The 23,700-nt window shown below is 35.3% G+C and overlaps 5 protein-coding genes across 7 annotated transcripts; 4 read left to right on the top strand and 1 right to left on the bottom strand.

Annotated features, from left to right (window-relative positions):
• Positions 1 to 2,366: 2,366 nt before the first annotated feature.
• On the top strand, positions 2,367 to 5,263 carry LOC111802031 (cytochrome P450 714C2-like). Its single transcript, XM_023686288.1, has 4 exons — positions 2,367 to 2,707; positions 3,192 to 3,421; positions 3,979 to 4,587; positions 4,674 to 5,263. Exons 1-4 carry the CDS (start codon positions 2,410 to 2,412, stop codon positions 5,106 to 5,108), a joined length of 1,572 nt encoding a protein of 523 aa, XP_023542056.1. The 5' UTR covers positions 2,367 to 2,409; the 3' UTR covers positions 5,109 to 5,263.
• An 89-nt stretch (positions 5,264 to 5,352) lies between these two features.
• LOC111802033 (pectin acetylesterase 9-like) lies at positions 5,353 to 9,515 on the bottom strand. Its single transcript, XM_023686290.1, has 12 exons — positions 9,365 to 9,515; positions 9,196 to 9,278; positions 8,373 to 8,502; positions 8,177 to 8,256; positions 7,987 to 8,073; positions 7,273 to 7,397; positions 7,133 to 7,193; positions 6,997 to 7,053; positions 6,840 to 6,917; positions 6,641 to 6,746; positions 5,642 to 5,790; positions 5,353 to 5,492 (listed from the first exon to the last, which is right to left on the bottom strand). The coding sequence occupies exons 1-12, from the start codon at positions 9,501 to 9,503 to the stop codon at positions 5,388 to 5,390; spliced, it is 1,200 nt and encodes a 399-aa protein (XP_023542058.1). The 5' UTR covers positions 9,504 to 9,515; the 3' UTR covers positions 5,353 to 5,387.
• A 1,645-nt stretch (positions 9,516 to 11,160) lies between these two features.
• On the top strand, positions 11,161 to 15,393 carry LOC111802122 (signal peptide peptidase-like 1). Of its 2 annotated transcripts, none has more exons than XM_023686386.1 (4): positions 11,161 to 11,349; positions 12,093 to 13,011; positions 14,341 to 14,541; positions 15,110 to 15,393. In XM_023686386.1, exons 2-4 carry the CDS (start codon positions 12,214 to 12,216, stop codon positions 15,227 to 15,229), a joined length of 1,119 nt encoding a protein of 372 aa, XP_023542154.1. In that variant the 5' UTR covers positions 11,161 to 11,349; positions 12,093 to 12,213; the 3' UTR covers positions 15,230 to 15,393. The 2 variants fall into 2 exon arrangements, with proteins under 2 accessions (XP_023542154.1, XP_023542156.1); XM_023686388.1 differs by lacking the exon at positions 11,161 to 11,349 and adding an exon at positions 11,591 to 11,695.
• A 431-nt stretch (positions 15,394 to 15,824) lies between these two features.
• On the top strand, positions 15,825 to 21,002 carry LOC111801768. Of its 2 annotated transcripts, none has more exons than XM_023685915.1 (10): positions 15,825 to 16,323; positions 16,485 to 16,571; positions 16,662 to 17,593; positions 17,682 to 17,770; positions 17,852 to 17,955; positions 18,027 to 18,126; positions 18,907 to 18,982; positions 19,081 to 19,195; positions 19,281 to 19,812; positions 20,334 to 21,002. In XM_023685915.1, the coding sequence occupies exons 1-10, from the start codon at positions 16,017 to 16,019 to the stop codon at positions 20,833 to 20,835; spliced, it is 2,844 nt and encodes a 947-aa protein (XP_023541683.1). In that variant the 5' UTR covers positions 15,825 to 16,016; the 3' UTR covers positions 20,836 to 21,002. The 2 variants fall into 2 exon arrangements, with proteins under 2 accessions (XP_023541683.1, XP_023541684.1); XM_023685916.1 differs by having other exon boundaries at positions 16,233 to 16,323; positions 16,475 to 16,571.
• A 942-nt stretch (positions 21,003 to 21,944) lies between these two features.
• LOC111801413 (60S ribosomal protein L36-2-like) lies at positions 21,945 to 23,474 on the top strand. Its single transcript, XM_023685407.1, has 4 exons — positions 21,945 to 22,061; positions 22,218 to 22,322; positions 22,925 to 23,124; positions 23,216 to 23,474. The coding sequence occupies exons 2-4, from the start codon at positions 22,221 to 22,223 to the stop codon at positions 23,244 to 23,246; spliced, it is 333 nt and encodes a 110-aa protein (XP_023541175.1). The 5' UTR covers positions 21,945 to 22,061; positions 22,218 to 22,220; the 3' UTR covers positions 23,247 to 23,474.
• Positions 23,475 to 23,700: the final 226 nt, after the last annotated feature.

The raw sequence follows: 23,700 nt of genomic DNA, 5'->3' as shown, positions 1-23,700 counted from the left end.
TTTCTTTTTTTTTTTTTGTTTTTTTGTTCAAAAGCTTTGAACGTACTTCCTACCCATTTTTTAATTATGACTTCTCTCGATAAAATATTTTTCACTTCATTATATCACGACAAGAGTGAAATAGTTTAATTTTTTAGTTATGCTCAAAGCGACAATATATCTTACTTTACGAACAATATGTATTTACAATGATTGAAAATATGTTATTTTTAAAATTGTATTGTTTTTATAGTTATTGACATTCAAAAAGTGGATTTTGACCAAAATATGTATCTCATATTTCTCATTGTTAAATCTAGGGGTGTTAATATAACCCAATAACTCGAATAATTCGAACTATTAAACTCAAATTAGTTGCTTTTTTTTTCCCGATTTGGGTTAGGTTAATTTTTTTTTAAAACGAAAAAAATCAGTAGACATCATGAGTTTGAAGTTTTTCCGTCAGGTAAACCCGACCAATCCAAAAATAGATTTTATATGGTAAAATAGAGAACATTAGCGTGTGCATCCTTGCATTTAATCGAAACTACGACATAATGATTAATAAAAATATATGAATATTTGAGACAACATAATTATAAAAAAAAAAAAAAAAAAAAAGCACATAATTTGACCAAGGCTTGATAAAGTAGCCTTGGAAGAGACTTAACCGACCACATAATAACACATGGGACCAAAACCATTCATATTTTGTAGGCCCCAATGTTTTAAATTTGATGTAATTTAAATAAAATTAAAAAATAAAATTACGACTTATCCTTAAGCTCTTAACTCGTTGAATCGTAGCCGTCCATTTGGCTTCCAGTGGGTACTAACCGTCAAAAAAAAGCATTAAATGTATGACGAAACTAATAACAAAACCGTTGAGAGTAAATTGTCGGGTCGCACATAATAAACCATGGTGATGATGCCACGTGTCCTATCTGTTTAGGGTTTCCCGCATGCCAGTCAACTACCGAAAGAGTTGACCGTCATACGTGGAATGGGACCCGCTGCGTTTATTTTTCATGCATGTGATTAATGGTTCTTTTAAAACTATAAAATAATTTAATCCAATAATTTTTTTTTTCTCGTACTTATCAAATAAATTATGTTGCTTCTGTTATTATCTTTTAATGAAATTGGTGGCATGTTTTTTGTTATATTAAAACAAAACATAATTATAAAAAGTAATTGAATTAATTGCAAACTAATGACATCATTAGTGATGGTTTAAAAATGATTATTGATTACATGTATTTAATTATTTCAAATTTATCTTTTAAATTTTGTAAAATTACTTTTTGGTCCTTGCATTTTCAACAATTCTTTTGTTTAGTCCTTAAAATTAAAGAACAAAAATGTATATTTTATCTTTGGTAAGTTTTGAAAATAGATTAAAAGTCACGCAAGACATGAAAAATAAACATTTTAATATTTTTAAAAATTACTAAAAACCAGGTGTTTTAAAAAAAATAAAATTTTAATTGAATTATTAACTTATTTTAATCATTCAAATAAATGAAATAATTCTCCTCCCATATATATATATATTTAATTTTTTAATTTCATAATTATTTTTTAAATAGGTAGGAAATATATATTAAAATTGAGTTGTAAGTTATTCTTTAATATTTAAAAAAATAAATAAATATTTTATAAATTTACAAGATCCAAACAATTGGATTTTTTTAAAAAAGTTGAAACCCAGTTAAACTCAATCTAAAAACACTCTTGAAATCTCAAATATTCATTTAAGGAAATAAAAACTGTAATAAAAAATTATTTATGAGAAATAATCACAATTAAAAAAAAAAAAAAACAACAAAACAAAACAAAAAACAAAACAGTATTCTTGTTTAATTTCACTTCATGCATGAGAAACAAATTGGAACGGATGATGGACAGGTTGTTTTTGTTCGTGTCCCAAACTGTACGAAGAATGAGGAAATAAAAAATAAATAAAAAAAGCCCAAAAAAGGCATCCAATTAAATACACCACTAACAATATAAAACATTTTAAACATTTTAAAAAACGACATTTTCTGTTCATGCACCGACAATTTGACCTCTACTTCTACTGTCATATTGATTGACTTTTAAGGTCGGTTTTGTAACAGTTTTTTTTTTTTATTATTATAATTTTGTTTAATCTTATAAATCTACCAAAGTTTTGTCACATAATCTAACATTAAAAAGCATATATTATACAGAAAATAATTTTATTTATAAAAGTCAAATATTCCCTTGTTGTGAAATGTGAATATCCATTTTAAAAAAAGGTCAAATATTTTCCATATTCCCACACAAACCCATCTTCCTCCTCCTCCCCTTCTTCTATATAAACCCTAATCCACCAACACAAAATTACAACTCCTCTCTTCTTGTTCTTCATTCAATTTATTTTAATAAAGCTTTAATCTTTACAAAATGGTGGTAATTAGTCTCTCCATTGGGTTAATTACATGGGTTTTAGTTATGGTTTTGTTCTTGAAAGTGGTGGTTTCATGGTGGGTTTTGCCTGTTTTGGCTCTTCAAAAGTTGAAGCGTAATGGGTTTCGAGGTCCTCCTCCAAGCTTTCCTCTTGGAAACATTGCTGAGATGAAGAGGATAAGGAAAGCTTCCGCCGCCATTAATGGCGATCCCCATTCCTTCCCTTCTTCCAAGGTCTCCCATGATATTCACTCCACTGTTTTCCCTCACTTCGCTCAATGGCAGGCCTCTTATGGTAATCAACTAACCCCCCACCCCCCCCCTCTCTCTTCTTTATTTGATTCTTAACAAAATCGGTATGCACCAAGCTCCAGTTCATGAAATTCTAAACTCGAGAGAAAAATTACATATCAATTACTGTCGAATTATACTCACCGATGTGACATTTTGATTGATAAGCAGTGATAACAATATATTTTTTTTAGTATAACATATGAAAATTTAAATTTATATCTAATTCTGTAACGGCTTAAATTCACTACAGATATTGTCCTTATAGAAGGTGGTTTGTTCTCCTCCCCACCAACCTGAGACATCACATATTCATCCTTTTTTAAAAAAAATATATATTAAGAATATTTTAATGTAAATTCAAAATAGCTATCCCATATATATAAAAATGATTTTTTTTAAAGATAATAACTGTTATTTTGAAAATTTTAGATTTAATTATTTTTGTATTTTTAAAGGTTTAATGTGTATTTATTTTTGTGTTATAGGGAAGAAGTTTATATATTGGTTGGGGACAGAGCCATTTTTATACATTGCAGACCCACACTTTATGAAGAAGATATCTGAAGCTGTGATGGCAAAGGGTTGGGGGAAGCCAGCCGTGTTCCGAAACGATAGGAGACCGATGTTCGGCGATGGCCTTGTCATGACCGAAGGCGACGACTGGGTTCGCCATCGACACATTCTCACTCCCGCTTTCAACCCCGCCAACTTGAAGGTAACTTATTTCCTTCTTTCAAATAAGACCTTTTACAACTCAACACTTTGTTATTAATTTCGACTTAAAACTCTAAAACAAACTTATTTCCAAAAAAAAATAATAATAAATAAATAAATAAATATATGGTAGGAAGGATTAATTTGTTTAATTTTTTATTTATTGGAAAAAGATTAATTAATATTTGTTTATATTAGTGGTGGATTATTATGGTGGAGATATGACATCATTATATTGCCCATATATCGAATGAAAAGTTAATTAAATGATTAATTGATGGTTTGACAGATAAGATTGATTTTGATTTGTCCCTTTTTTTAAAAATAAAAAATATAATTTTTTTATATTATCTATTTCAAAAAAAATCTCATTCTTTTTAAAAATTTATAATATTATTCTTGATATTTTATAATCATTTAAAATTATATGGAGAACGTCCCAATCACATGTTTAGGTCACGTGATAAAAATAAAATTATTAAGTAGTTCATAGTTAGTGATATGGTCTTTTTGGATAATTAAATAAAAAATAATTAACGAATTTTTTAATTTTTGCAGGCAATGACAAAGTTTATGGTGGAGTCCACCACTAAAATGCTAAACAAGTGGAGCAGCCTCGTAAACTCCGCCGGTGGCGAAATCGACGTGGAGAGAGGAATCACGGCCACCGCCGGCGACATTATCGCAAAGGCCAGTTTCGGAATTTGCAACGATGGCGGCCGAGACGCCTTCGACTACCTCAGAGCTCTTCAGTTCACTCTCTTCCAAAACAGCACTTACGTGGGCGTTCCTTTCAGCAGCCTTTTTTTCTGCCCGGGCCGAACCCTAAGCGCCAAGCGGCTTGGCGCTGCAATTGACCGCCTCTTTTTATCCTTAGTGTCGAAGAGGAAACTGTCGCAGGATTCCTCCTCTGATTTGCTCAGCCGCTTGATTGAGGGTGAGAAGAGCACCGGCGACGGCGGAAAGATGGGGCTGACGACAAGAGAATTGGTGGACGAGTGCAAGACTTTCTTCTTTGGCGGCCATGAGACGACGGCGCTGGCGACTAGTTGGACACTCCTGCTTCTGGCAACGCGGCCGGAGTGGCAAGATATTTTACGAGAGGAAATCAAAGAGGTTATTGGAGATAAGGAAATTGATTTCAACATGCTTTCTGGACTCAAAAAGGTTAGGGCAATGATAACTTTATCATCCTAATTAAAACTTCAATTTCTCGTTAATGACCACAAGGTGTTTGATAAAATGCGTGACAGATGGGATGCGTATTCAGTGAAGTACTTAGGCTATACCCATCAGCTCCTAACATACAAAGACAAGCAAAAGGAGACATTGATGTTGGGAGCATGACCATCCCAAAAGGGACCAACATATGGATAGACATCGTCGCAATGCATCGCGACCCGGATCTATGGGGCGACGACGCGAATGAGTTCAAGCCAGAGCGGTTCGTGGAGGACAGCATTCGTGGCGGGTGCAACCACAAGATGGGATATTTGCCATTTGGATTTGGTGGGAGAATGTGCATTGGTAAGAACTTGTCCTCTATGGAGTATAAGATTGTGTTAACGCTAATTCTCTCTAGGTTTTCACTCTCTCTGTCTCCTAATTATTCTCATTCTCCTGCAACTTTGCTCTCTTTAAGACCTGCCCATGGCCTTCCTCTCATTGTAACCCCCCTTCACCCTTAATTTTCCTACTTCCTTGAGCCTTTTATAAACTAAAATGCTGTTGTTTCATTCAAAACGTTTCTGTTTTATTAGCTCGATTCGAACCTGTGAACTGTTGGTCGAGAAATCGCTCGACCGTCAAAACTTGAATTATAATGTTAAATACAACTTTATTACATAATCTGTGCTATAAATTTATCTGGTATGTGTTGTGTCCTCCCCTGTGAAGAAGCTGCCATGAACAGCTATTTTGCTTTATAATCTTTTCAAAAGAATTTGCTTGATTATTGGCAGAGTTAATTATGGTATAAGATTATGGCAAGTAGAGTCGCATGGATAAGCACAATCAATCTCCTTTATGTTCCTTCTGTTAAAGTACCAATCTCCAACTGTTCCTGCTATAGTCTGCAAAATATGATTTTATTTGAACAAAAAAGATTAAAGTACGAGTTCAATAACTTATTTGACACGAATTTGAAAGTTTTCGAGTAATTTAACGACTAAAAAACGAAACCCATTTCTGAATTTGTGGGTTGTGATTAAGAAAGAAGTACCTTGTTGTCAATTGTTGGGGAGCCCTTTGCAAACCATGTGTTTTGTGACTCACTTTGGCAATGAGCAAAACATGAATTTATGAACATTCCTCCTTTGCTTGAATATTGATAGAACAATTTTAATGCAGAAAGCATACTCGATCTTAGACCTAAATATTCAAATGAATGATAATATATGAACACTACAAAATTGGAATTTTATTGAATATGTAAAAGAGACCTAGAGGGAATCGATTCCGCTTCATGGTGACCACGTATCTAGGATATATGAGCTTTCTCGGCTACCAAACAAAGTCGGATCAGTTATGTAACAGCTGAAACACAGCATTAGCAGATATTGTCTGTTTTAGTCCATTACGTATCGTCACGATTTTAAAATGCGTCTGTTAGGTTGAGGTTTCCACACTCTTATAAAGAATGCTTCGTTCCCTTTTCAACTGGGATCTCACAATCTACCCCTTGCGGGCCAGCATCCTCACTGACACACCACTCGGTGTATGACTTTGATATCATTTATAACAGCTCAAGGATACCGCTAATAGATATTGTCCGTTTTAGCCTGTTATGAATCGCCATTAGCCTCATGGTTTTAAAACACGTCTACTAGAGAGAGGTTTCCACACTCGTATAAGAAATGTTTCGTCATTCTCCTCTCCAACCGTGTGAGATCTCACAATCCACTCCCTTGGGGGCTCAGTGTTCTTGCTAACACACCGTCCAGTGTCTGGCTTTGACACCATTTGTATCAGCCAAATCACACCTTTAGTAGATATTGTCCGCTTTAGCCCGTTACACATTGCGGTCAACTTCAAAATTTTAAAATGCGTCTATTAGAGAGAGATCTCCACCCTCTTATAAAAAATGCTTCATTCCCCTCTCCAACCGACACAGAATCGAACTTGAAAATTAAACCAGACCGAACTTGAAAAACACCCGAACACTAGGGACTAAGCCTAAATTTCTTGTACTAAATTAGGGAAGGGGAATGTAGAGAGATACCTTGCAGCTGCTCAATCTGTTGCTTACTACAGGCTGCTGGATTCATTTTGCAGTGTTTCCATCGTCCATGTATATCAGCAGATGGTGGCACCAATCCATGATGAAACTATTTGATTCATTATTCAAAGGGCTTCAAATCAGTAATGAAATTGACACTTAAATTACATTATCACATAAAAAAGGAACAACATTTGTTTACTTGGTAAACATCATAAGCTGAATTCAGAATGAAAAACGGTGTGGCTATGTACTTCAAGGCATACTGTGGGAATATGCACTGCACATTATGAAGCGCACAAGAACTTTAGAAGCATGTAAAGTAACGTAAAATGAAGTTAATGTAAGTAAACAAGTACCAAATCTGGAAGGGTAGAAGAGGCTGTGCAGTTTCCATTCAGATTTGGGTTCATTCCCTGTCATCCACACACCTTGTGGGTATCACATTAAACAAGACATTAAAATGTGTTGATATTGATGGAGAAAGTGAGGTACCTGGAGAGCCACAAGATCCTTAAAGAAGCCCCTCATGGTGTGTGTTGAACCAATGTCTTGTCTGGGAAGATGAAGCATTAAAAAGGCACACAAAATCATGAACTTTGGAGATGGGTATTGAGAAAGAGTGAAGAACTCACAAGTCAAGAAAAAATCCAGCATCACTCAAGCATTTGACAGTGGCGTTTCTTGGTAAATAGTTGGTGAAATCTTCACAGTGCAGAAACGTGGCTAGACCCCCAGCTGAGCAACCAGAAAGCAAAGCCTGCAATACAACAATAGCTTCAATTTCTAGCATCCATGTCGTTTTTTCGAATGTTTTCGTAAGAACAATCAAACCCGTTATAAAGAAACGAAGTTATAAAATTAAATAGTTATTAAACGGGACTTTAGTCCTTGAAACGAAGGAAAATATACATTTTTGTGCAAGAATAATATACCACTCGTCACAATCGCACTCTTACAGCAATAGAACAGTGATGATGTGGTAGTTGTTCTAACCTAGTGAACAAGTTAGTCGTGAGAAATTCGAATTTCACAAACAACGTCGGTGTATAATTGAGCCTCAGGTCACGTTTGCGAGAATCATTTTAGAAAACGTGAGAGAGAAAATACATTTGAAAATAATTTGAAAGAATCGAAGGAATGACTCTAAGCAAAGAAATAACCCTACTGCTTAAGTATCATATAATCTAGGGGAGTAAGAATTGATGACTAGTAAGGAAAATGTCAATGCGGGCATTTATTGAAACCAGGTAATCCCGACATTCTTTTTTTGTATTTTTGTCGTGATATAGGAGAGGAATCAATGGTTACACATGAAGAGCATAATAAGACATGTTTTATGTTAATACCTTATTTGCTGTTCCCAACCCTTTTGGTAGAAGGTCAAGAATGATGGATTCCCATATCTTTTGGCCTTTGAAATAAAGCGGTGATGTCTGTAATTTGTTTGGAACCAAGACATGAAATTAGACAGAGACATGGGTTTACGAGGTTTATAAATAAGGACATGAAACATAACAGTAATGTCTGAAAATTTACCCCGTTGTGGAACAATGCATCTCCTCCAAATGAGCCTCCGTCACAGTACCTCAGCTTCACACGGTTCCAATTATAAAAATCTGGTTCATACACAAAACTTATTATTTAACTCGTACTAAATGAGATTGGAAATAGAGATTATATTGCTCGCTAATTGGAGAGAAAGAGATTAATTAGGCTAAAATGGATTATATACCTGGATTAAGAGAAGCATTATTGCTGAGAATACCATTGAAGTCTTCCCATTTGTTCATCAACTGCGTTGAACCTCTACGGCTCTTGGCTCTCTCCAAACAAGACTCCACGTCATTGCACCACCCACCTCCCTATTTTTCTCAACTTTACCATACTTAAATTCTGCTAAATTACATATATGCCCCTAAACTTTACATTTTATTTATTTATTTTTAAAAAATTTATATACGTCTCATCTCACTAGACTATGAATTCATCGTGACTTAACACATGACAACTAAACTAATAGTTAACTGAATCAAGTAAAAAAAAAACGACATTAGTTGGTTTTTTATCCTATATTCTAAAGATTACTGTTTCAAAATTCATACTGCCTCTACCGATGATATAATAATTGAGTTCTTTTCTTATAGTGAATTTCTGTAAGATAGGTTTATTAATACTTTCACAAATTTATTAAAAATAATTATTTTTAATTTTATATAATTGACGAGAATATTAATAATTGGAAATTTTAGAAATTTTATTATTTTAAAATTTGTATAATGTCTTTTGAAATAAAAAACAAAAATGCCACTTCAAAAAAATAGTATATATATGTTAATTACTAATTATCCGTTATATTTTATTTCGATTTTTTCTTTTTAATTTCTTATTTTATTTTATTTTATTTTTACCTCGCGTGCCCATTTGAGGGTTAATAAGTATGTGGTAGGAGTCGTACGTGTCGTGTGCTCATTGGACTATCCGTAATTAATTAAAATATCCAAAAATAGAAATATGCAAAATATAAGTTAAGATTAAACTGAAGAGAAATGATTGACCTCGAACTGTAGAAGCCAGTTTCCGGCTCCGGCGCCGAATCCCCTGTCGAGGTGGTACGCCGGCAAGCTGCCGTCCAAACAAACTGTTCCAAATGCAAAACAAAACAGAATCCGATCAAATTCCATCAGAGAAAAGTAAATGAACTGAATGTATATCTATTTCACTTACAGGCTCCGACGGAAGAGGCATTTCTAACCACCGTCATCGCCACCTGAAGCCGTGCTCCGGCGAGCGGTAGTGACCGTAGCGCTGCAGCAAGAAGAAACAGAACTGCTAGGAATGGAGGTCGGAAGGCGGCTGGATTCATCTTCAGGCGTCACCGGCGATCAGCGACTCGTCGGAATTGGAATTTATTAGGAGGGAGGAAGAAGAACGGGGGGTTTTTATAGATTTTACGTGTGTGTTTATTACGTAGTAGTTGGCTAAGCAATTGACATTGAATATGGTGTTATTTACGAGAGTTGCCATTAATATGAACTTTATATTAAAAAAATAAAAATAATTGCATGTAAGTCTAGTAGTGATATATCATATAGGAATGAGATAAAATAAATAAACTAAAACAAACATTAAAAAATTATATTATTAAAATTGATAAAAAAAATCAATTTATATTTTTTGTATGGTAAGGAAGAAAATTGATTTATTTAAAAAGTTTAAAAAATGTAGGATTAACTTTAGTAATTTGTTTCAATATTTGACAATCATTATTGATTAATTTGCCTTTTCTAGTGCGTCATTTACCTTAAAAATCTCCTAATCAATCTTTCCAAATAATAATAATAATTACAGATTAAAAATATTTTCTCTTGTGCTATTTTTTAAATAAAATAATTTTGCTTTAATAAATTAAAATTAATTATTATAAAAGAGAGGGACTGTTGACTTAAAGCGTTGAATAATTTTGGTCAAACTGGAAAATAATGGAAGGAATTGTGACGGACAGGCTATTGAGTTGATTTGACTCACCATATTTACGTATGATTTATAATTATAACTTACCAATATTAAATTTGTACATTTATTTCATTTTGATAAACTTTTGTTTTTTTGTATTTTTAAGGTTGAATTAATAAAAAAGAAGTATTATCTAAAAAATATTTATAAACATAAAAAAAAAAAAAATCAAATAATATTCTTAAACACAAAAAAATGCTTTCAGATAGAAAAGTTTTAATATTTTTATTTTTTAAAAATATAATTAAACTTTAAGATATTTTTTAAAATAAAAAATACTCTTTAATATTTCTCATATTTTCTCCTCGTTTTTTTAATATCATCTTATTTCACTTTTTAAATAATCATTCGAACATAAATACAAGATATTTCAAGATTCAAATAATTAACTTCATTGTTTTAAATTTAGTTGAAATTTATTATATTGTTTAAAATACTAAAAAAAAAAAATAAGAGAACTGTTCGTTTTATTTATAGATATGGTGTTTAAGATGAGAAAAAAGATCGAGAAATTGGAAAAAATTTAACGACTGAAAAAATGGTGAATCGTTGAATTATATATTTAAGCATTTTCTTTCCAAAGTTTATTGATATTTTATATATTTAAAATAAATTTAAGGATATTAATTTAAAAAAATAATAAAAATTAAAGATTAAAAGATTACTTTTGAAAAACTAATAATTATTAAAAGTTTAAAAGATATTTGAAGGTAAAGGACAAAAAAAAAAAAAAATCATTCTAAATATAGTTTTATTTTAATTTTTTTTTATAAAGTGTTTTAAAAATTAAAAAATATTTTTGAGAGAGTAAAAAGTTGGAATACATTTTTTTTTATTAATTTAATTTATTTTAAAATGTATTATATATAATATTAAATTTGAAAAATGACGTATAAAATACTCTAAATTAAAAAAATATTTTGTGAAGTTAAAATACGTGGTACAAACTTTAAAGGGCACCAACTAAATATATAATATAACATAATCATTATATTCTTAATTCTTGTTTTAGTCATATTCTATTCTTATATTGTATGTGCAAATACACTTCTCTACTTCATAAGAACGCCGAATTTGTAATTCAGCGAACTAAAATTTCCTTAGCATTCAGCTCTTCACTTCGAGTGAATAGATTTGTCTGATCAGAGTGGCTAGAAGGGAGAGCCCTTTGAGTTTGAAGACCTTCAAAGTCCAAGGTTAGTCTTCTTTGTTAATCTTCTGATTTTGAGGAACCCTAATTTTGCAATCATCTCGTCTTTCAACAACTTTGATCGCTTGTTGTGTACGTATCTGAATCTGTGTACGCGCTTGTTCTACTTCAATACGCGTAGGATTTTATTGCTTTAGTGTTCTTGCCCTAGATACATGTTAGTCTGTGGATAAATGTTGTCAATTGACTTGTGTTTCAATTGGAAAAATGATGGGATTTGCAATTCCAGGCCCCGTCGACCCTTTATCTGAGGAAAACCGAGAAATTGTTTCGAGGAATTGCGATTTTAATCCTTACGATGGTTGGTAGTTGATATACAATAGGCTGTGTTTGTAAGTTTTTCGGTTCTTGGGCTTATTCACATAATGTTGATCATCTTTTGCTATCTTTATAGTGATTTAGTTGTAAGCTGGATGGAAACCGACTGCAGTGATTGTTGGAGCTTTTCATTCAAACGTGTGTTTATTTGTTTGGTTGAATTTTTTATGGCTCATTTTTATTTATTCTTCACCATTCATAACCTTTATTTATTGCATAATCGTGTATAAAAATACTCTTTCTGCGATGACCTTAAATGGTGGATTATTGAAAGCGAGCATTCAACCTTGCTGAATGGTTCTTCATATTTGAGTCAAGTTTTAACAGATTTTTGTTCTGAAGATAACTCTCTTGGTTCTGTTTGCTGTGTGTGTGTGTTTCGTTAATTAACTGCTGCTTTTGGTCTTGCAGGTTGCACAAATTTCTCTGGTCAAGTATACATCAGAGAAAGAATGCAACTTTGGTTGCCTAATTTACAATTTTAGGAGTTTTAAAATAGACAACGAAATTGAAGAAACGCAATTAGTTCATTATGGAGCCTTTGTGGAAACTTCTATATTTGCTGGAACCTGCACCTGTCACTCTTATTGTGACTGCAGTGGCTGTTACATTTGGATCTGCTTTCCGGGCCCTAAATTATGGAAAGGAAATGGAGAGAAACCATGACTTTTCAGAAGCATCCATTACCTTAGACAGATCCCAAGCGTTAATGATCCCAGTTATGAGTTCTTGCAGTTTGCTTTTGATGTTCTACCTGTTTTCTTCCATGTCCCAACTTCTTACTGCATTCACAACTGTTGCTTCTGTTTCATCCCTCTTCTTCTGTTTAGCTCCCTACATGGCCTACTTAAAGTCCCAGTTTGGATTGGCTGATCCTTATGTATCGAGGTGTTGTTCCAAGTCATTTACACGAATTCAAGGGTTATTATTGTTGGTATGTTCTGGTTTAGTTGCAGCTTGGCTTGTTTCTGGGCATTGGATTTTGAACAATTTGTTAGGAATTTCAATATGTGTTGCATTTGTCAGCCATGTACGTCTCCCTAATGTTAAAGTATGTGCAATGCTCCTCGTTTGTCTCTTTGTATATGATATATTCTGGGTCTTCTTCTCTGAGAGATTCTTTGGGGCAAATGTAATGGTATCTGTGGCAACTCAGCAAGCATCAAATCCTGTTCACACAGTTGCTAATAGTCTGAGTCTTCCTGGTTTGCAATTGATAACTAAGAAGCTCGAGTTACCCGTCAAGATAGTCTTTCCCAGGAACTTACTTGGTGGAGTCATTCCAGGAAAACATGCCACTGATTTCATGATGCTTGGTCTTGGTGATATGGTATGCATTTGTATTTTCCTTGCACTATCTCTCTTCATATAACTTCCTCCAGCATCAGTTGTCAATTTTCTGTTTCTGCAGTTTTGCATATTTAATTGGTTGTTCATCTTTCATTGGAAAGACTTCATGAAATTAGTAATCTGCCCGTTAAAAGACAATTGCAATGTTAACCAAGGTTAGAAAACCCTGCAGCTCAACATTATGCTCTATCATATGTAAATCGCTTACTTCCCAGGGCTAGACTCTGCAAACATTTCTGACTGCATATGGATATTTAGGGATCTATTTCTGTAAGATTGTCTACCTAAAAAAAAAAATACAATCCTTTTCGTCCGAGTTGATGAAATATCCCAAAACTAGGGTTTCATGTTATAGAATCACATTTTTGTGTGTGTGCGTACATATTAGCTGGAATATCTAATTTCATTGAGAAAATGAGCCTACAGAGGGATGAAAGCCTCAACGTATACTAAGGAGTAGTTAAACTATAATGAGAAAAATCTGGTTTTGAAATTAAGCAGCATAGGAGCAAGAGATGAAGATATTAATGTGTTGTCTCAATATTTTTGCACATAAATCACCAGCCTACTGTGAGCACTAAGCTAGGGTGTTGAGCTTTTTTTTTTTTAATTTTTAAATGTCATATGGTCACATTGAACTGTTTACTTCATATTGCAATTGTATTTCATGTCAATATACGCATAGTGAAATCAATTATTGTGGTGTGTGTTTCTAAAATCTGGTGGAAATTAACATCAGAGAAACCTTGTCACATCCGGATTATTTCTTTTGTGGAAATTGTCATCACTTATTTGCTGTTTGTTATGTTGATTATGATGGTAACTACTGCTGGTGTTCAATAAAATTTTTGGTACTTGATTGGATGTTATCCATCTCAGGTGAACTTTTATGCTTGAGGATTCAACATGGTAATTGATCTTGTGAAGGGAGAACCTAGGGCAATTAAAAGTAGAAGAATTCGTGGGTTATCCTTCGAGAATTAAATAACTCTCTCAAAATATTAAGCATCGTGCATTTCTAAGTTCTCTCGTATGTTATAGGGTGAAATAATAGCATATGGGTTTTGATTTAATGAATGTAGGAGGTGCAAAGGTCTTTTTGGTTTATTTAAAAAACTTGAGGTAAAAAATGTTGAGTGGTTACAGTTGGAAGTTTAAACATTCCTTAGCAACTCTATAGAATGTTGTAGAAGGTTTTGTTGTGAATTTCACTCCATTTTGTTACATAGTCGTATCCTTCCTACACTGCGTCGATCGATTCGCTGCTTATCTAAGGTGTTTCTGTAATGTTCGTTGTTTCATATTGTAGGCAATTCCTGCCATGTTTCTAGCTCTAGTTCTTTGTTTCGACCATCGGAAAAGTAGGGATACAGTCAATCTCTTAGATATCCACACAAGGGGCGGCCACAAGTATATTTGGTATGCTCTACCTGGGTATGCCATTGGGCTGGTGACTGCTCTAGCTGCCGGCGTCTTGACTCACTCACCTCAACCTGCTCTATTGTATCTGGTAAGCCATTTCATCTTTTCTACGTCAATTCATGTGTGCATATTTTCACAAGAGCTTAGACTTCTGGAAAAATTGTTCCGCTTCTCTGTTGTCCTCCACATTTCCCTACTTACAAACTAGTTCAATTAGTGAATCTTTTTGTATCTTGAGCTTTTGTTCTTATAAATTTCCTCTATCATAACATAATATGATACATTTGGACCAAATTGAGCCTACCTCAACAATTGAAGCCCGACTCAACAGTTAAGGTAGTAACCTTTCTTATAGGTCGAAAATTTGTATCTCCACCTAACTAACTAACACTATATTCTCAACCATATATTATGGCTGATATTTTTCCTTTTTCATTCTTGGAATCGGAGATTTAGAGTCGTGGATCTTTTTTAATCTCTAAGTTATTGAGAAATTATTTTAAGAGGCTTGCCATATGTCACCGATAGTTTTGCTTCGTTTTTGTATCTAGTAGTTATTAAGGTATATAGAAATTTTGAATTTCATATTCGGGCAGCCACATTCGAGCCCTAAACTATTGTTGTTATGGATTCCTGAATGGTAATATGTTGTGCAGGTACCTTCTACATTGGGACCTGTTATAGCCATCTCTTGGATGAGGAAGGATTTTTTGGAGTTATGGGAAGGTCCCTCGCCGAACCACAATGATAAAGTGCGCCAAGTAGAAGTAGTTTGATGATGAAGAGAATTGTAAAGTGATTTGCTGTATCAAATGCTATCATCCTTCGGAAACATTTGTGATTTGTATGAAAATTGCACGCCTTACTAAAATTCTATTTAAATGCCCAAACCCACTGGTGAAAAGAAAATATATTATATATCACTTACATTTTATTTTAAGCACAAACGTACTTATAATAATTTAGCCATAGAAATATTTGCAGTCTTATTATTATTATCATCATTATTATTTCCATTAAGCTACGTGTTTTATATTAATAATTTTTTAAAGAAAATTAATAAAAGAAAAATATTTATTTTTGTGGAATAAATTTAAATATTTTTAGCCAACATATTCAAATTTCTTACTTAAATATAGAATTAAATGAATGAAAAAAGAAATCCATTTCCCTTTTAACTAGTTAGCTAAATTAATAAAAATATTTATACTCAATGGTTTGTCAAAATTATATTATATTTTAAAAAACAATTTTTAACATTTAAAAAAGTTTTTAAAAAAGTGAAATTGTGTTGTTGGAGTTACCTTATTGAAACATGGAAGTGACGACAGACAAGACGGGAAATCAAATAAACAAACAAACAAACATCTTCTTGGTTCGGATAGAGAGATAAGTAAAAAGACTCCCTTTTCTTCCGCCCTTTTATCCACCAAAATCCCTACACCTTTTTCTCATTCAATTCCTTTTTTTTTTTTACAAATTCAAGCTTGAATTATCTTCCTCAATCCAATCTTCCCCAATTTACAGTAAATTACTCAATCTCCGTTTGGAGTAGGTCTTTTCATGGCTTCCACTCCTTCCACATGTTCGCCCAACTCTCTCCAGCTTCGTCTCGCTCTCAATTGCAAGAATTCCCCCAAATTCCCTTTCCTTCCTGTTCGCGCCACAGTGCGGAAGTTGGATCCTCGCCTCCGGGTGATTTCCCGCCCTATTGTTCATAATAGCGCGAAAATCGCGCGGACAAATGGACTGCGTCGGAATGAAATTTGTTTTGCTGGATCGGATTCCAAGGCTGATGGATTCTCCGGGTGGTCGGAGTCGGATTCCGGCGAGGAGGATTTGAACTTGCGGAGAAAGAATTGGTTGGCAGGTACTACTTATCTTGGTTTTCCCCCCCAAATTTTAATTATTGGGCTGCAATTTCTTGATGTTAATGTGGTCCTTTTGTTGTTTTGGTGTTGTTTAGGGCCAACAATTTAAACATTTTCGTTTTGAAATTTTGATTAATGGTTTTGAAGTAGTTTCTTTCAGGGTTGGTGGGGATTGGAATTACTGGATTCATCCTTGTCTCTGGAATCACCTTTGCAGCATGGTCAATAAACAAGCAGAATTGTTCCAGTGAGTTGTTTTCTTCAAGAATGCTTTTCTTTTTTGTTCTTTTTGAGCTGTTCTTATCTGATTGATGAACAAATATGTATATACGTATAGGACAAAAGGCACAAATGGAGGCCTTAAGTACGCACCAACAATTATTGTTGGACTCTGATTCTGGAAATGATAAGCTTGGTGAAGATCAAAAAGAAGATAACAGTGTCAATGCAGATGATGTTAATCATGAGGAATTTTCTTCATATACAGAAAATGATGAAGCTCTCAACAAAAATCGAGTTGGTGATGTTGCTGTTGTCGAGGAGTTATCAGGAAATGATGTTGAATCTTCATCTAATAATGATAATGTCAATAATGTTGCTTTCTTGCAAGAAGATATCCAATCTGATTCCTTGTTAGCTGTTACGTCGGTCGCTTATGGAAGTTCTGAGATCGATTCGGACGTTGATTCTGGTTTTAAAGATGTAAATTCTGGTACAGAAGTGTTAACTTCTGAACCTGAAATGAATGATGAACCGGATAACTCGCCTGAAACGAAGTATGATTTCAGCTCTGAAAAGTTTCCAGTCTATGATGATAGTTCATCAAATTATAATTCTGGCTACCAGGATGAGACAGCTGATCCTCCTGTAAATGGAATCGACGATTCTTCATTGCATGAATTGGGATTAGTTGACGAAGAGACCGTGACCGAATCACTGGAAGGAGTTCTGAACCCTGGCAAAACCGAACAGCTCTTATCTGAGGAAACTGGATCAACCATAGAACAGCAAATAGGAAGAGGATTGTCCGAAGCTGCGTTTGTCTCCGTCACAGCTTATCCACTGGCAGATGATCAAGAACAAAATCATGAAACAACCGTGAATAGTTCTGCTGCCGAACCGGAACTACAAGGGAATTTATTTTCTTCTGCAGGTGTTCCTGCTCCTCTGGTTTCTGCAGCTGTTAAGACACTTCCTGGCAAGGTTCTAGTTCCTGCAGTTGTGGATCAGGTTCAGGGGCAGGCGTTGGCAGCACTGCAAGTTTTAAAGGTACTTCGTGATGCCGTTCCAAATGCACGTGCATCGGAATGTTCATTTTGTTGGATTGATCTTGTCCTAAATATTGTAAATTCTTCAGGTGATTGAGTCTGAAGTTGAGCCGAGTGGTCTATGTACTCGTCGGGAATATGCTCGTTGGCTAGTGTCTGCAAGCTGTGCGCTTTCAAGGTAATTATGATTGCGGATTTAGTTGACTGAAGGATTTAGACTTTAGGAATCTGATGGTCCGATGAATTGTTATAATCATAGGAACACAGCATCTAAAGTATACCCAGCAATGTATATAGAGAATGTTACCGAGCTTGCTTTTGATGATATTACTCCTGAAGATCCTGATTTTGCATCTATTCAAGGTCAGTAGGATATTGGAGTTTTGGGATATGAGCTTTTCTGTTCTACCTTCTAATGCATCTGTATGTTTCAGGTTTGGCTGAAGCTGGACTGATTTCGAGCAAGCTTTCGAGACATGATATTCTTTCTTCATTGGACGACGACGAGGGTCCTTTTTATTTCTCTCCCGAAAGGTTATTGTCTTTTGTTCGTTTTGGTTTGCATTATTCTTTTGATTTCCATCAACATTATGAATCTTTCCGGTTATTGATTAGATATATCAAATCACCCGATGTAATTTGACATTTAAAAGGACGGATCAAATCCTTTTATTCTTGTGAGATTTCACATTGGTTGGAAAGGGGAACGAAACATTTATTATAAGAATATGGAAACCTCTCCCTAATAGACGCGTTTTAAAACCGTAGGCTGATGGTGATACGTAACGGGCCAATGCGAATAATATCTGTTAGCGGTGGGCTTGGGCTGTTACAAATGGTATCAGAGCTAGACACTGGGCGGTGTGGGGGGTGGATTGTGAAATTCTACATCAGTTGGAGAGGGGAACAAAGCATTCCTTATAAGGGTGTGGAAACCTCTCCCTAGTAGACACGTTTTAAAACCGTGAAGCTGATGGGGATACGTAATGGGCCAAAGCGGACAATATCTGCTAGTGGTGGATTTGAGCTGTTACAAATGGTATTAGAGCCAGACACCGGGTGGTGTGCTAGTGAGGACACTGGGTCCCCAAGAGGGATGAATTGTGAGATTCTACGTCGGTTGGAGAGGAGAACGAAATATTCCTTGTAAGGGTGTGGAAACCTCTCCTTAGTAGACACATTTTAAAATCGTGAAGCTGATAGCGATACGTAACAAGTCTACTGAGAACCTTTACAATTACTGATTTTGGGTTATTTCTCATCAACTGTAAGATGAACTAACTCGCCTCTGCCATTTATTGTCCAAAACTGCAGCCCGCTATCACGTCAAGATCTTGTGAGTTGGAAGATGGCCCTAGAAAAAAGACAGCTACCTGAGGCAGATAGGAAGGTCAAATTATTTGAAACTTGACCTTTTGTTTTCCACATTTAGAATTTTGTGTTTACAAATTACCATCTTTACCGAACTTTGGCTCGACTAAAATGCAGACACTCCACCAAGTTTCTGGGTTTATCGATACCGATAAGATCCATCCAGATGCTTGTCCTGCGCTAGTTGCCGATCTTTCTGTAGGCGAACATGGAATAATCGCTCTTGCATTTGGTGCGTACATATAATAGCAATTCGTGTTTTTTTTTTCCCTTTCAAAATTCCCTTCCAATTTTAAAATCAACTTTGCTTCTTAAAGGATACACAAGGCTATTCCAGCCGGATAAGCCTGTAACAAAAGCACAAGCTGCCATTGCTCTTGCAATCGGCGAGGCTTCTGATATTGTAAGCGAGGAGCTTGCAAGGATTGAAGCCGAGTCAATGGCGGAAAACGCTGTGGCTGCACACAGTGCTTTGGTAGCTCAAGTTGAGAAAGATATTAACGCCAGCTTCGAGAAAGAACTCTCGATCGAAAGGGAAAAGGCTGACGCTGTGGAGAAAATGGCAGAAGAGGCAAAGCAAGAATTGGAAAGATTAAGATACGAAAGAGAGAGAGATAATATCGCCTTGATGAAGGAACGTGCTGCTATTGAATCGGAAATGGAGGTTCTTTCGAGGTTAAGAAATGAGTTGGAGGAGCAGTTGCAAGGCCTGATGAGTAATAAAGTAGAGGTATCTTATGAAAAGGAAAGAATCAACAAACTCAGGAAAGAAGCTGAAATTGAAAATCAGGAGATTTCCCGCTTGCAATATGAGCTTGAGGTTGAGAGAAAGGCGTTGTCCATGGCCAGGTATGGTTTTGCAACTCTTTTTTTGTATGAGGCTGACACTGAACATGAAATATTTCATTGAATTGAGCTGTGTTTATAAAGGAATAGTTAAATAATAAGAAATAAGAAAAAAAGGCTAACTTGAGCTAGCTCGACTAGATAAGACACGTAACGGCCCACATCAGTTGGACCGTTACAATTGGTATCAGAGCTGATATGTCAACAAGGAGGCTGAGCCCAAAAGGGGGGTAGACACTAGGCGGTGTGCCAATGAGGACGCTGGGCTCCGAAGGGGGTGGATTGTGAGATCCCACATCAGTTGGAGAGTGGAACAAAACAATTCTTTATAAGGGTGTGGAAACCTACTCATAACGTTTTAAAACCTTGAGGGGAAACCTAAAAAGACAATATCTGCTAGCGGTGGGTTTGGGTGGTTACAAGACATATACACGGTGTCATTTTCATTGATTGACAAAGCAGTTTTGTGTGCGTTCTTGTGGAATTTAATGCATTTTTCTGCCTTCAATTTAACTTTGACGCAGATCTTGGGCGGAGGAAGAAGCAAAAAGAGCAAGAGAACAAGCAAAAGCACTAGAGGAGGCAAGAGATCGCTGGGAAAAGCAGGGCATCAAAGTAGTCGTCGACAGCGATCTCCGGGAAGAGGAATCTGCTGGAGATACTTGGCTCGATTCCAGCAAACAGTTTGCAGTGGAGGAAACGGTTGATAGGGCCGAGAACTTAATGGACAAGCTTAAAGGAATGGGTAGAGAAGTAAGAGGGAAATCCAAAGACATAATTGAGATGATCATCCAGAAGATAGCTGTGCTGATATCAAACTTGAGACAATGGGTCCGGAATGCTGGTGAGAAGGCTGAAGATGTAAAGAATGTGGGCATCGCAAGGGCAAGTAGATCGGCCACTGAACTGCAACAGAGCAGTGCAGAGATGGGGTTGGCCCTGAAGGAGGGAGCTAAGCGAGTTGTGGGAGATTGTAGGGAAGGAGTAGAGAAAATTTCCCAAAAGTTCAGAACATCGTACGGTTAAGAAACAAGCGATGGAGCAGGTGAGTAATGATTATGTACTGTAATTCTCAAATAAAGTTGGCGTTCAAATTTCAAAATTTTGCTAACCTACTTTCTATAATGGAAACTTCAATCTATTTCTACCCACAGCCACAATCTAAAACAGGATAATCGGTTCCATTTTGTTCATCGTTTTATTTATTTATTTATTATTATTTCATTTTACATTTTTAATGAATTGAACTAAATCAAACTGGAGAAAGCCCAATAATATTTATTGGATAAGGCCCAATAAACAAGGCCCAATAACATTTACTGGAGAAAAGCCCGATAAGATTTACAGGAGAAAGCGCATATCGTTACCGAAGTGAAAGCCCAATAATAATTACTATAGAAAGCCCAATAATATTTATTGGATAATGCCCAATGAAGAAGGCCCAATATCATTTACTAAAGAAAGCCCGATAAGATTTACAGGAGAAAGCCCACTATATATTACTAGAGAAAGCCCAATCATATTTATTGGATAAAGCCCAACAAGGAAGGCCCAATAACATTTACTGGAGAAAGCTCGATAAGATTTACAGGAGAAAGCCCATATCGTTTCCCGAAGTGAAAGCCCAATAACGTTTACTGGAGAAAGCCCAATATTAATTACTAGGGAAAGCCCAATTTACTGGGGAAAGCCCATTAGTGTTTACTGGGGAAAGCCCATTAGTGTTTACTGGGGAAAGCCCATTAGTGTTTACTGGGGAAAGCCCATTAGTGTTTACTGGGGAAAGCCCATTAGTGTTTACTGGGGAAAGCCCATTAGTGTTTACTGGGGAAAGCCCATTAGTGTTTACTGGGGAAAGCCCATTAGTGTTTACTGGGGAAAGCCCATTAGTGTTTACTGGGGAAAGCCCATTAGTGTTTACTGGGGAAAGCCCATTAGTGTTTACTGGGGAAAGCCCATTAGTGTTTACTGGGGAAAGCCCATTAGTGTTTACTGGGGAAAGCCCATTAGTGTTTACTGGGGAAAGCCCATTAGTGTTTACTGGAGAAAGACCAGTAACGTTTGCTGGAGAAAGCTCAATAAGATTTACTGGAGAAAGCCCAATATAGCAATATAATATTAAGGAAGAAAGCCCAAAAGATCCTTTAGAGACCCAGCACTCGTCAATATCTCCTTATAAAGCAAAGCTTCTGAAACCCTAATCCTTCAGCTTCGCTTGCCTCCGATCACTTGGTTTTACTCCGTCCGAGAAGGTACGAACCCTTTTTTTCTCTCTCTTATACGATAATTGAACACAATATTTCTCAGATGGGTTGTTTGCTCTAGATTTTGATTCTAGGATATTGATTTCGTTCAAGAGTGTCAACTTTATTTGTGAATGTATTTTTGTTCTTTATTTTTTTGAACAGGCAATGGCTCCGAAGCAGCCGAATACTGGTCTCTTCGTGGGACTTAACAAAGGGCACATTGTTACAAAGAAAGAGCTGGCCCCGCGCCCCTCTGATCGTAAAGGAGTGAGTTAATTATGCACTAACTCAATCTAGGGTGTACATTGCGTTATCTTATATGCTCTTCAAACTATTCCGTTTTTATAATTTTATCTAGTTCATGTTCTTTTTGGGGATTTTAGTGATGGCTACAACCAGGGATTGCCTTAGACAAAATGAAACTTGGGAGTGTTGATTTATTGAGATATTTGTAATCTTATGTATATTATAAATTCATGTTATTTACTTAGCTCAAATGCAAGGGGATAGGTCTTGATCATACATTTGATTGTTTGTGAATTGGAAGCATGAACTGAAACCTACTAGTTTTGGTCCGTTATTAGTTTCCTTAAATGATTTTCCGACTGTTACCCTTCAAAAGTTCTTATTGACGGTAATGCTTAATGTTTGTTTGTGCCCAATTAGATCGTTAATGTTTATAAATAGTACAAGAATTCTCATTGAGACGCTTTTGAGCCATATGCATATAATTACTCTGTTTTCATATCATACAAATTTAAGCTTGTTTGTTTTGGAATGTTTTTGCTTCAATGTTATTTTAGCTGTTGATAGCTAGAAGTAATTGACATTAATGATTAATTTTGACATGAATTTGATTGATACCATAGAAAAGCAGCAAGAGAGTTCTCTTTGTGAGGAGTTTGATCCGGGAAGTTGCTGGTTTTGCACCATATGAGAAGAGAATCACTGAGCTTCTTAAAGTTGGAAAGGACAAGAGAGCACTAAAAGTGGCCAAGAGAAAGTTGGGAACTCACAAGAGAGCTAAGAAGAAGAGAGAGGAGATGTCCAGCGTTCTCCGCAAGATGAGGTACTTATACAAGTCTTTCAATTTCTCTAACTATGATTGAATTGCTTCCTCGTAATATAACTTGATTCTTTGATCTTCCTTCTTGAAACAGAGCTGGTGGAGGCGGTGAGAAGAAGAAATGAAACAATGAAACGCGTGTGGTTAATTTTGAAGCTTCAAATTCCCATATTGTTAGAAACATGGTTTTAGATTGTTATGTTTGTTATCCAAAATCTTCAATGGATTCCTAATCCTTATGTTAGATGAGTTATGATGGCATGTATTAGAACTTTTAAGTCTTCTTTTTTGAAGGAAACTTGCGGCCATTTGTTTCTCTTTTGATATAATTGCCATTAGCTTCTTACAAGGAATGCACCCTTTTTTTTAATAGCCTCTGATAACCCTTTATTTGGTTCCACAAAAATGGTAGTAATTTCAAAGATTCTCCACAATTGCCGGATTCCCGACCGATTTCCTTGTGCTCGTCTTGAAGGAGACGAACTAAGCTGAGAGACTAAAAAGTAGAGATTCTAGAGAACTTGTTGGAACTCATGAAGAAAAAAAAAANTTTTTTTTTTTTTTTTTTTTTTTTTTTTT

Source organism: Cucurbita pepo, chromosome LG09, assembly GCF_002806865.2.
Source record: "Cucurbita pepo subsp. pepo cultivar mu-cu-16 chromosome LG09, ASM280686v2, whole genome shotgun sequence".
NCBI lineage: Eukaryota > Viridiplantae > Streptophyta > Magnoliopsida > Cucurbitales > Cucurbitaceae > Cucurbita > Cucurbita pepo.
This window is presented reverse-complemented; position numbering and strand designations above follow the sequence as displayed.